At 42.6% G+C, this 12,541-nt stretch overlaps 1 protein-coding gene across 3 annotated transcripts in view; it reads right to left on the bottom strand.

Annotated features, from left to right (window-relative positions):
• Positions 1 to 12,541, bottom strand: part of GRM3 (glutamate metabotropic receptor 3) — a 106,585-nt gene that overhangs the window by 31,089 nt on the left and 62,955 nt on the right. For all 3 annotated transcript variants that reach the window (XM_069801679.1, XM_069801678.1, XM_069801676.1), the window contains one exon: positions 303 to 1,158. In XM_069801679.1, the coding sequence (XP_069657780.1) occupies positions 303 to 1,158 (856 nt within the window). The remainder of the gene's footprint in view (positions 1 to 302; positions 1,159 to 12,541) is intronic.

A 12,541-nucleotide genomic window follows, 5' to 3' on the forward strand; every position in this document is an offset into this window, starting at 1 on the left:
TGGAAGTTGGTGTGTGAAGTTTAGAGGATGGAGGGTAACATTTCCAAGACCAGCTGTTGCCATCTCCAACAATTCCTTCTGCTGGAAACAGGAGGAGCATTGAGCTGTTTTTTTAGAGTTCTCACCAAGATTCCTGTCCTTCTTTCTCCCTTCTTGTGACAGGAGTGGCTTTGCCTGAGTACCACCCTGGTCTGAACTGTGATAATAGGTGCTACTGGGAATTCACCTGGCTCTTTTTGTGACTGACAAACATTTCATTAATTACAGTGACATTCTAAAGGTACCAAAAAAGAAGTTATTACCTGTAAAGTTTACTTTCAGGAGATAATCTTTGTACAGCTTCCTGCCATCCAGATGCTTCATGGCATCACAGAGTTTGGTGGTGTTTGGACACAGAGTCCTCTGCATTTTATGCAAGGCATGGGCCATTGCATACACGGCGTTCACAACAAACATGATCTTGGATTCTTGCTCATAGTTGGAACTGTTGATGGTGAAGTGCTTGTCACAAACCTTTTTATGTGGTTTTCGGTTCTGGAGATTACACTGGAATTTTTGCTCCCAGAAGTCCTTGAACCAGGGGTTCCGTCTGTTATTGTAAGGGCTGAGGCTTTGGAAATACTTGTCAAACTCTTTAACTGGATGGGAAGCAAGTTCCAAGGTTATTGCCCCAGAAGCTATGTGCTCATTGCCCTTGACAATACTCTCTTGCGCTCCCCATCCGTCGCTGGCAATCCAGGTAAAAGAAACATTGAAGCGGTTGGCAGCTGCGATGAGCTCCCGAGAGTCGTCGCCTCGCATGAAGAGCACCACCACTCTGGCGTTGGGTTTCTGGAGCAGCTCTCTGATCACCCCGTCGTAGGATTTCCTGATGTTGGACCGGCCCACCTTCTCAGAGGTGGCGATGCAGATGTTGCGGAGGCGAGCTTCCTGCTCAAAGGCTTCGATCCCGGTCTCCCCATAGTCCCCTTCGGAAGCAACCGTTGACACGTAAGTCCAGTTGAAGTACCGTAAGATTTCAGCCATGGCTTTAGCTTGGTAGAAGTCAGGGGGCACCGTCCGCGCGAAGTAGTCGTAGCGGGATTTGTCGCTCAGCTTGGCACTGGTGGAGGCATAGCTTATCTGGGGGATCTGGAAGAGTCTGAGCAAATTTGCCACCTAGAGACAAGGGGGAGAACACAGGTTTGTAAAGAGTGGCATTTATAAAACTGAACAGAAAAATCGAGGGAAAGGCATAAACAGTGTTTTCCAGTAAGAGGTGTTCTGACAATCACAGATTAAGGGTGTCGATAGAGGATGTTGATAACATACTCTGGTGAAAGCAGTGCACTCTGTATATGCAGAATAGCTGTTCTGTGGCCCAATTAATTCCCAGGGTTCTACTGGGACTGTAATGGACCTTTTATTTCTGTCAAACTGAGTCTGTGTAAACCAACAGAGAATTTGACACGAATGGACAATATACTTCAGCCTCAGCCTGTGGTCCTTATTAAGGTCTGGGGATTTGCATGCCTTTCCCATTCATAGTGTGATTCATCTGCTCCAAGACTCACTGTATTTGATAACCAAATGTACTAAGACAACATAAATTTCTCTTTTATGCGAATATCACAGATATACATGTACAGGTCTTTCACAGAACTTTCTGACCTCACTTATTCAAGCTCTGATTCCACACCTCTCCTACTTTTTACTCTTTTAAACCCTTTCTTCTGAGCTGTTCTGACTGCAGTCCTCCTGAGATGGCATATTTGTTGCATGTTAGTACTTCTCAAGTGCTGCACAATGTCATGTTGACCTACAACTTTTCATAAGTAATAAAAACTTTTAATAATCTCTAATCGCCCTTCTTGTGTGATTTATGTTGTCCAAAGCCCTGTTTTTTGTGGTTTTTTTTTTTTTTTTTCATATGTTGCTATGTCCCTTGCTTAAATATTCCCAAATCTACTGTGTTGGTCTCGTAGAAGTGTAGCTCTTGATAATATCTGGAAAGAAATGAAGAAAGGTTATGCCATTTTTTTCCCTGTGATTGCTTCTTAAATGACAAAGGGAAGACTTTGGAGTTTGCTCTTAGTGAGTGGAAGATGTGTCCAGTAAATTAAATTTAAAGCTGATCTTGGAGTACAGCCTGAGAAAACCATCTGAAAAGCAATAGTGTGGTTGAGATTCCTAAGGGAAACTTACTAAAAATTGCCCAATCAATTAATTTTTCACATTTTCCCCAAATGTTTCTCTGACCACAGACTATGTCTGTGAGAATTCAAACGCAAAGGACTGTTTTGAAAAAAATGTTGTGGAAGAAGGCAAATTTTAGAGGCTCAGATGTCAGTAGCAAAATAGACAGTCTGGTAGAAGTAGCCAAAAGAATTTTATTGCTTTTTGGCAACATTTATCTCTCGGGATTTTATAGATTTAGATTCTGTCTGTTCTTTAATGCAGACACTGGACCAGTGTCTCTCTGTGGCTCGTCTCCCACTGTAAACTGGTGTAATTTCTTGTCTGGGCCAGACTGCTGTCGAACCATACATGCACAGTGCCTTTTGCAACCACCTGGGCCACCTGAAATGGTGGAGGACCTAAGGAGACCCGTGTTCTACTGTCCTTCTGGGGCACCCGGGAAGAGCAGGTGGGATGCCCGGGCATTTCAAGTCTCTAGGTGCCTGTATCTGGGGAGCCGAAACATGTCTTTATAAAATAAACCGCTCACGGTAGTTTATTTTAGTTTAAACCAAAATAAAGCCTCTTCTACACTGCTTGGAGGGAGTATCCTGACAGGGGGCTTTGGCTAACGCCCCGCGGTTTTGCCTGTGGGTGTAGGCACGTGGCGCAAAGTGCTGTGGCTGAACAAGTTACTGTCCCTCGGGAAACTGCTGATGGGTCCCTAACCACCCTGCTAGGTGGTAACATGCATTAAACTGCCTTATGCTGGAAATGTGGCATTTAATTTCCGTTGCGGTGATTTAAATGAACAGCTTTAAGGCAATGGAGCGGGCTGAGAGGCTTGTTTTGTCACCAAGGCGCAATGGATGCTCTGAGCATCGTTAAGCCTCCGTGGCTTTGTAACTTTTGATGGCAGGCCCACATATCCACATGGTTTGGTTCACGTGTCCTCACTCAAAAAGAGCACTTTGATTTGGTAATAAGAATGTCCTCCATGTAGCTATTCCGGAATATTTCTTGCGTCCTCACTCAAAAAGAGCACTTTGATTTGGTAATAAGAATGTCCTCCATGTAGCTATTCCGGAATATTTTTTGCAGAACCATGTGGGCTGGAATTGCTATTCTTGTCTCAGTTTATTCTAGCAGGAATTATTTTATTTGAGCTAAACCATAATAAAGATATGAACACATAACATTCTGCATTTCCTCTCCCAAAATTGGCTAAAATAGAAGTCCGTTTTCTAGTTAAGTAGTGCTATTCAATGTGTAGTGAAGGCTTCAGCTCATGGAAAGATACTCATAACAAATATAACATCTTTCTATTGTTTTTTTATTTCTTTTAGTCTAAGCAGCAGGAGTATCCATATGCAGGGAAACAGAACTACAACTCCATTTTACAAGGGAGCCCTGAGCCTTGGAGGTCACTGTACTTCTAGGGTCCGTGCAAACTGCCTGCAGTTCTGCATCCTGTGCTACAGGGAGGGGAAAGCTTTCCTGTGGCAATGCTGTTTGCTGTAATGTTCTTCACTGCAAAGCTGTCCAGATGGTAGCTTTTTCACAGACCAAAAATTCAAAAATATAAGAAAGACTGATTAATCAGAGGATAGTGACCCAATCATCCCTGAGAACTGTGACTGATTGTGGAGCTCAGTGAAGTTGTATCTGTTATTAATTCAGATCAGGACACTCTTCTGGAAATTCTGAAGTTGGGGATTTTCTGGAATATTGTAACATCTGGATTTTAGGGACTAATTTTTCAAAAGAGCTCAGGTCTCCGGCACTGTGCTGAAGCAGTCGGTTTCAGAATGGTCCCTTTTTCCAGCCATTTCCATGTTGATCTGAACATCTGATTCTGAAAATCAGATCCTGATTAAATGAACAACAAGGTAAGGGCACAGGGAGCAGGTTCTGGAGAGGAGCTGATGTCTAAGGCTTTGTGTATTCTGCAGTGTCTCAGTGTAGTAGAGGATGGTGCAATGTGAACCAGAGTTATGAGCACTGAGATTGAACCACCTGGGGCATACCTACGCTGCAGCTCCATGCTGCCTTGGCATGTGTGCTACAGCATCAAAATTGCAGTGTAGATCCAGCTTTTACTAAGTGAAATAATCTATTTTGGCAAAGCTCCAGGCAGCAATTTAATCAAGCCATGGTGCATGCAATTAGAGCCTGAAATCCATATGTTGGCACTTAAGTAGCAGTAGTAGCCTGTTTTTTTTGCTGTCAAAACCCGTGGGTTTTGCAGATATGCGGCACCTTTGAAAATCAGACTGGATGTTCTGTATCTGCAACCTAAAGCAACTGCTTCGCACAGCTCTCTGTGAACAAAGTGTGTCCAGATAGTCAGCTTCCAGAGTGACAGGAGACCTTTACTTGCCCTCCCACTGCCGGGTTTATTAGTGTAGCCGCTGTCCTGTGCTAAATTGTCCATTTCCCAAGCGAACCCGGCTCTCACCCAGCTGCGAGGGTGGTGGGTGATGCATAAGGAGCTGCCCAACACGAGCACAGCAGAAAGTGCGGTGGGAGCCGTGTCCGTCCGTAGGGACAGGCTGCACCAGCAGACGGAGTGACCAGGGCAGCGCCAGAGCAGAATGAGGTCCCTCTCACGACGTCGGAGCCATACCTCTCACTTCTGCTTCTCTGTGCCTTGGGGACGGGGCGAATACTTGTGGGAAATTGCCAAACTAGTTTGTAACACTGAAAATGGCTTCCTAATACCTTTCTGCAAGGAGCAGTGAATTAGGTACAGCTAATTCAAACATGGGAATCTGGTTTCTGAGTATACTTCTGGCCATTCAAGGGTCCTGATGATAGATGGGGTGAGGCAGGTAACACCTATATGTCTCAGAAACTCATATATGGATTTATTGAATCCCGTCAAGCATTTTGCCTGTCCCCTGTAGGAATTTCTTTGCTGGCAGCAGGATTTATTCTGATGTTTTTGGTTAAAATTTCCCTTAACAGCCTAGAGGCTGTTACATGGCTTGTTTGAATGTGTTACAGGGCTGGGGAGCACAGGAAACACTTTGGAAAAAAAAAAATCTCACAAGTGTTAGAACAGATAGGGTTTCTCCAACATAATACACAAGTGTGTATCACACATTTGTTGGACAGAGGAGGCCCCTTGTTAGATGACAGTGCTCTCTGCACTTCTAAAATTTTACCACGTGAGAATCTCATGGCACTTAACACGGCTTAATGAATCTGATTTCACAGAGCTCCTTTGAGACAGGCAAGAGCTCCTGTGGCTGTTTTGAACAGACAGTAAATTAGGCTGCTGAGCAGAATGGGATTGAGGTAAAGGAGGTTTGTCTCTGTTGAGAAACTGGAGAAATCCCTGTCTCTGAACTGCAATCTGTCCTCATGAAAATCCAGTTGCTGCCTTTGGTCACCTGAAAAAGTCTTTCTGTTCATGAGGGTAAGTTGCTTGTCTAGATTCCCACAGTGAGACCATGGCAAAGCCATGTCCCAAGGATTTTCTAACGTGTAGGTTATTGCTATAGCACAGGAGCTGAGCTTTTGCTTTGAAGAAATGTGTGCTGCTGCCAGTGTATGCTGTATCTAGTTCCTAAATGATGGTAATCTACAGTGTGGGATTTTTGTTATTATCTGGGCAGCTGCAGGTCAAACTGCAGCTAAAGCATTTGCTCCAATAATTTTTTTTTTTTTTTTGCTTATTTGGCTTTTTATTTTTTCTTAAATCTAAAAATATTTTAAACAAATTTTAGCAGAATGTGTCATTTTAGAAAAGCAGGAAAGAAACGTTGGTTCTGAATGGGCTGGAATGTGGGTATGTGATAAGTGGTGGGCATAAAACTAAAGTAGAGAATAAATCAGGTACCTGTCTCTAGTCAACTGCCTACACTGGCCTGTGCTCCTAGCTCCCAGCTTGTACATTTTATGTCAAGTTAGAACCTCTCTTTGTTCAATTAATAACCATTTTCTTCCATCCTCCTGTCATGTGTCTCAGTAAAGACACCTGCTTTGTCTTCTTGAGAACCAATGCATAATACTGAAAAGCTGATAGTAGGTTCCCACCAAACCCTCTCTTCTCCAGTCTAAACATACCCAGCTCCCTCCACCTCTTCTTGTAGGGTATGTTCTCCAGACTCTCCTCCTCACAATCATCTCTGTATTTATTAAATCTTTCTTTTATTGGGTGACCTAAAGCTGGACATAGTATTCCAGATGTAGTCCAATAAGGATAGAATAAATAGAAATAAACAGAATAAACAGAAATAGTAATTTCCATCTATCTACTGGCTAGGTTTCTGTAGGTGCTGCCCAGCACGCTGTGAGCCTACAGTGCTGCCAGATTGCATCGTTGACAATAAAGATGACCAATACTGAAGAGTTAGGCTCCACCGTAACTTTCCTTGTCCTCTTGGGAGCCAGTAGGCTCAAAGGCATAGCTCTCACCTTGGGGACAGTGTGGCCCAGTGTGACTTAGCTTGGGCACTTCTGACATACTCACATGATTTGGGAGTATTTGGGAGGTGGAGGTGTCAGTAATGCCAATGCACCTGCTCAGCTCAGACCCAGGAAAATGGTTCACTTCAAACTCTGATCTGTTTTCAAAAGGAAATCAGGAGTTGAAGTTCCTTACTAGTTCCAGAATTGAAATACCTCTATCAGTCTGGAACGTCCTCTCGCCATAGCCCATTTTAAAACTGTGGGTGTTTTGTCTGAGGTATTATAATAAGCACTATGGAAGACAGTCTCTATATGGGGGCTATGTCAACACCTGCAACCAAAAATGCCCATTTGGCTTCAGCTGGAATTCAAGCTCTGACCCCAAGAATGCATCGACAATGCCAACATCCCAGTCCTTTTAATTGTTAAAGGTCAGTTGCAAGGAATTAAGCCAGGAGCAGTGAAGTTATTTAGGAGTCCCCACCTGGCTTGTACTCCTGTGTAACCGTCTGGCACATTGCAGGACTGAAGCAGTGGTTTCCATCAGCTTTCTCTCTCTTTGGTATTAAGAGCTGTTTACTTGTTAGTGAGTGTTGTTCCTTAACAAAATTCCTTCCAAAAGGTAACTCAGGTAAAAACCATATGTTACCAAACAAATAAAAATGTCTGGCATTTTTTGTTAGCAGGGGGTGGGGAGAAGTCAACATTGTTTTTAGTCTTGTTCTTCTCCTGAAAATTTTGGCAATGAAGCTGGAAAAATATAGCTAAAGATTTGCAGCGGACTCAATAGTTGTCACATCCAGAGAAGCAGTAGTTGAACAGTGAAATAATTGCATCTGTGAAATGAACATCAGAAATAGGGAATATTGTCAGAATAACATCTAGGATTTCTGCAGAGGACCCAGGAATTTCTTTTTATATGTGTGTCCTGTGTAATCAAAAATAAACCAAGAAGGACATGCAGAGAAATATTGTACTCAGAGAGAAGAACTGTTTGGAAATCTTTTTTTCTTTTTTCCTGCAGGGGATAGCACAGTGAGCTGTTGCATATGCACTCTGCATCCATACAGCATTAACTGTTGAAGTGAAGTAAGCTAAGCACTAAGCTGGCGCACTGAGAAGAGATCTGTGCAGAAGACCTTGCTTTGCACAAGGAGTGTAACTCTTCTCTGAGACCTGGTAAACCTGACTGCAAGTGACTCGTCACATTTACACATGATGAGAAAAGGGACTAAAACTGGGGTTGATGGCTCTAAAAGCATGAAATGACTTCTGGAGTTAAAAGAGCTATAATGGATAAATATGATTATTTGAGACTCATTAACTGATGCATAAGTCCTAGTCAGAAGGAACAGAATGAGTGTGGGTGATGTTAGGATGTCCCTAACTAGTTCCTATTTTTTGGCCACTTTGTCTTGTAGTTGCATCCTTTCCCACTTGTAACATGGTAGGGCTCCTTCTTTCTTACCTGTGATCTCACGGGTTACTTACCCATCCCTGTAAAATCGCATCATTTCCCCCTGGCAGAAGGAGAAAATGCTCACACAGGAGAAATAAATAAATAAATAAATAAAAAATCCCAACTCAAATTAAAAAGACTGCAAAGGAATCAGTTACTTTGGGATTTTCAAGAAGCCACCCAGAGAGAAGTACTCACATCCCTTTGAAATTGCTAGGAAAGACATGTCCAGTGCTGCCTGGGCACTTTGAAAATCTCAGCCTAGTGGCTGTTCAGTTTCTGAATGTGGAATAGAAACAAAGAGAGGAACAAACAGCAAGGATCTGGCTGAGACGTAGTGGAGGGTGAGGAAGAACAGAGATAAAAGATGGAAAGAGTTTAAGGGAGGCACCAAGAAGTCAGCAAGTGCATGTGTAGCTTAAATGCTAGTGGTAGGTGGCCCATCTCACAGAATAGAGCTGTTAATAAGGATCTGGTTTAGTTTACAAGCACAAAATCACCAGAGGCTGTCGTTGCACAGCTGAATGCAAAGCTCCTCTATAATAAGCACGGCACAAATGGCATAGATGGTCTGTGGTCCCTGGTGAACCCCTGCAGCCCCCTGCACGTTTCTCCTGCTCACATCCCTGCTGGGTCCATGCACAGGGGGACAGAACCCCATACGTTATGTTGGTTTTTTTTCTTTTACATGTAGTTCTTCTAAGGATTTTGCACTATTTTCAGTGGTTATGGAAGTCACAAGCTATTGTTAAGACTCTGATTGGAAGATTTTATCCTTGGAGGAAGGAAAAGGAGGTGATTAGCTTTCAGGCTCCATGAGCTCTTGGCAGACTTGTGTTGCTAAGAAGAAATGACAGCCAGGATAAATGAGTACATATTCTGAATTTCACGCCAGGTCGTCACTCAGGGGAGAGGCCTTAGTTTTTGTGATAGCAGCAACATACCTTTAAACCTTCTCCAATTTACTTGAGATACAGCAAAAAAATGAAGAGAAGACAGCTAAGTACTGGTTTATATTCTGCCATTTTTTCTGGATGAGGGTTTAACTTGGGAATAACTTTCATGGCTGTGATCTGGAGGTCTTGTGAGTTGGTAGCATGAAGAAAACTTTACATAGGGCTAAAGCCCTACATCAACATGAATATAGTGTATATGGAAATGCAAAGCCCAGCTAGCCTAAGGGAATGTCTTAATGTTTCTAAGAGTTGACTGCAGGGAATGGACCCCAATCTCCATTCTCAGAAGATGGGTCCAGTTTTCAGAAACAGAGAAGAACAAATCCAGCACTTGAATAGTCATATTCCTGCTTACACATGCATATTCCTGACAGAGCTGACCTAAGTGTTTTAAACATGGCATTTGGATTAGCTATGCAGGTGCTCCTCTGTGCAAATGAACAGTGCTTTATTCTTATCCTTTTTACAATGTCATTGAACATCTCCAAGGAAAATACGTTTGAAATTTCTGTTGTAAACTAGGAGAGAGTGGGTAATGTGGCTCAAATGAAAAGCCATGAACCCCAAATAAAGTCCTCCAAACTTTGGAGAATTCACTTTCTGATCCTAGATTCAGCTCAGGTCAGAATTTTATTTAACAAAACCAGCTTTTTTTACATGAGCCCTTCCACTGACTGAGAATCTTGGCTTGGGTTTTGAGGGATCAAATGCTGTGCAGATTGGGCTCACTGCTAATTTAAACACAACATCTAAAAACTAATTATCCAGATCATCATTAACGATAATAGCCTAGTCTGACCAGAAAATAATTAAGCATTCTGCATTCTCTTGTTGTTTTTAGTCTCTGTAAAAAGTGCCTATCGCGCATACTGACTCAGTGGGGAAGGTGTTCATTGCTGATTTACCAGCAAATTCTTTTTTCCTTGGTGGAAGGATAATGAAAGAAGCAGAAATCTGACAGCAGGAGCATCATGAAGTGATTTGGCAGACAGCTGTCCAGACAAAAATCTGGAGAGGGAGGTTGAAAGGAGGGGAAGAAAAAGTATTGAAATACAACAGCAAATTCACAGGAGGAAAAAAAAAAAAGGCAGAAATAATTTTTTGTCTGAGGAGCTCAGCATGGTTTATTTTAAGGCTAAGAAACTGCACTGTGGATTTTACGATGTTTACAGCTCTCAGGCAAAAGAGAAATGTTTGACAGGGCTACATCTGGAAGCATCCAGCACCCTGAGTGCTGTTGGAAAGCGTGGGGAATGGGGTGCTCAGCCTTGCACACACACCTGCTGAAATGGTTTGCCATTCAGTGGTGGTGTCATTCCAGTTGCTACTGGAGCTACTCTGTACAGGTGACTGTCTCTGACATTTGGTAGTCTCTCCTTCTGGCACAGCACCAAAATGCACAACTCTAATGCTTTGAAGTCCTTCTATCTTCAGGCTTGAGTCTGCAATGCCTATTATTCTTGACAAGGATTTTCTTTTGAAACAGAAGTCATGATTGTTTATCTTAACAAGATGAGCAGGAGTGAACGGCTTAATTACATCATTTCTAGATAGTGTGAAATCTAGAGGAAAGCTAGAAAAGAGGGCCTGAAGGAAGGCCAACACAATCTATGTCAAGGGAAAGTAATCAACTGAATACTTCCCTTCTAGCTGGAAAGTGCTTGATGACACATTGAATGATTTGTGAACCTATCTCTTTATTTCTCTGAAGAACTATGTAAGAAAGGTATTACGTTTGAACAACTATTGGCTACTATAGGGAAGCTGTATAGATCATAGAGTAATATTAGATATAATTATTGTTTCATCACCCCTCATAAGTTTTGAAAATTGGGTGACATACAGATATGCACAGAGCTATATTGCTATTTTTCACATGTACTGAATGAGAAAGTCTCTTAACAGGACTTCCGATTTCTGTCTGACAGCTGCTCCAAACCCAAGCTTTTGGAATATGAAGCATCTGTATATACTATGTATATTCATTGTGTACTGCATCCAATCTGCTGCCTCAGATAAGGATTTAGGCTTATGTCAGTGATCACCAGAGACTGGCTTCAAAGGAAGAGATTGACAGATGTTGTGCTAGAGGCCCCAGGCCATTTTAGGAGCGTGGCGTGACTGCCTCAGGGTTTCTGGGAGGGAAGGAAATATCTGTACAATTTCCTCAGCTGTAACTACTTTTATGACTGTGCCTTTGAGGCTACTTCATGTCTTCATGTCCACTGGACACACTTGAATTTAGGGTGGACCGAGAAACACACTGACCACAAAAGACTAGACCAAACGTACAGCAAAACCACTGCCACCTCTCCACCAGTGGGATAGGGCAAGCATATGACGTTTCAAAATATTTTACCAGCCTTGAGATACTTGCAGCTCTGGGGATTTCTGAGCCAGAGATAGTATCTGTACAGAATTTCCTGATTTTTTCTAGTCACTTCTTGAACTCATTTAGTTTTTAGCATCCACAACAACCTGCCATTCGCTGGTTTAATTTGATGTACCCTTTGTCTGATTGGAAGAAACAATTAATAATGATTTCCTTAACAGTTTGTGTTGCCCAGGGTTTTGTAGCTATCATTTCTGCTCTTCAGATGTCTCTTTTCCAGCCCTGGAACTTGTTCTTTGTGCTCCAAGTGATCAGACCTACATAACTGGTGAAAGATAGATCTCTGCTGTATTAGCTGGTCCAGAGAGGGACAAAACCAGTCCTAGTATGAGAGATGGCTGAGGTTCTGCTCTGCAGAAACTATTCCCCTGTGCTATGGGTAGCCATTTGCCCATGTATTCCCTACTGTGAATACACAGGAAAGCCACACACTGGAACACAAAAGGGAATGAAATACAATTTGTTGAAATGCTGCTTCTGTGCTCATGCATGTCTTATGGAAACTGGCCATGCTCCCAAGCTGATGGGATTTAATGCCTTGACAAGAGCAGTAGCCAGTTCCCCAGTGTAATTCTGACTGAAATGAGCATTGGATGGACTCTTGGCCTGTTTATGAGACAGGTAAATGAAGCTCTGTGGGCTTTCTGTCACTGCTGGGATGGTCTGTGGTACAGAAGAACATTTTTCTCCTTTGACACTGATGCAGTAATTATGGCCTGTACCCAGTTTGGAAAAACATATTGCTCATAGTGGTCCAGCACTGTCAAGGCACGGTGCCTTTGGAAACCTGGAACTGACCCCTAGGAAATACTAGATGCAGGGTCTTAGCCTACCTAAATCTGGGCTTAAGACACCACTCACTTGTGGTTATGAGTGATATGGACTGGTTTATTTAATTTAACCCAAAATAATGAGATATGTGTAGATTTGGCAGCTTCAGTGAAGCTAGGGGACATTTTTGCTCATGGATAGTGCACACTGGCAGTGGTGGGGAACTTTAGAACATCCAAGGCTGCACTGCCATAAGAGTACGTGGTCTGGAGAGGAGAAATACAGAATTTCTGCTAAAAAAGAGGGCATATATGTTCTTCATGTTCATTTAATGGAAAAAAAATGACGAGGACTTAAAGTTTTATCATGAATTTATGAAAAATGGGAAGC

Source organism: Haliaeetus albicilla, chromosome 14 (assembly GCF_947461875.1).
Source record: "Haliaeetus albicilla chromosome 14, bHalAlb1.1, whole genome shotgun sequence".
Classification (NCBI taxonomy): Eukaryota; Metazoa; Chordata; class Aves; order Accipitriformes; family Accipitridae; genus Haliaeetus; species Haliaeetus albicilla.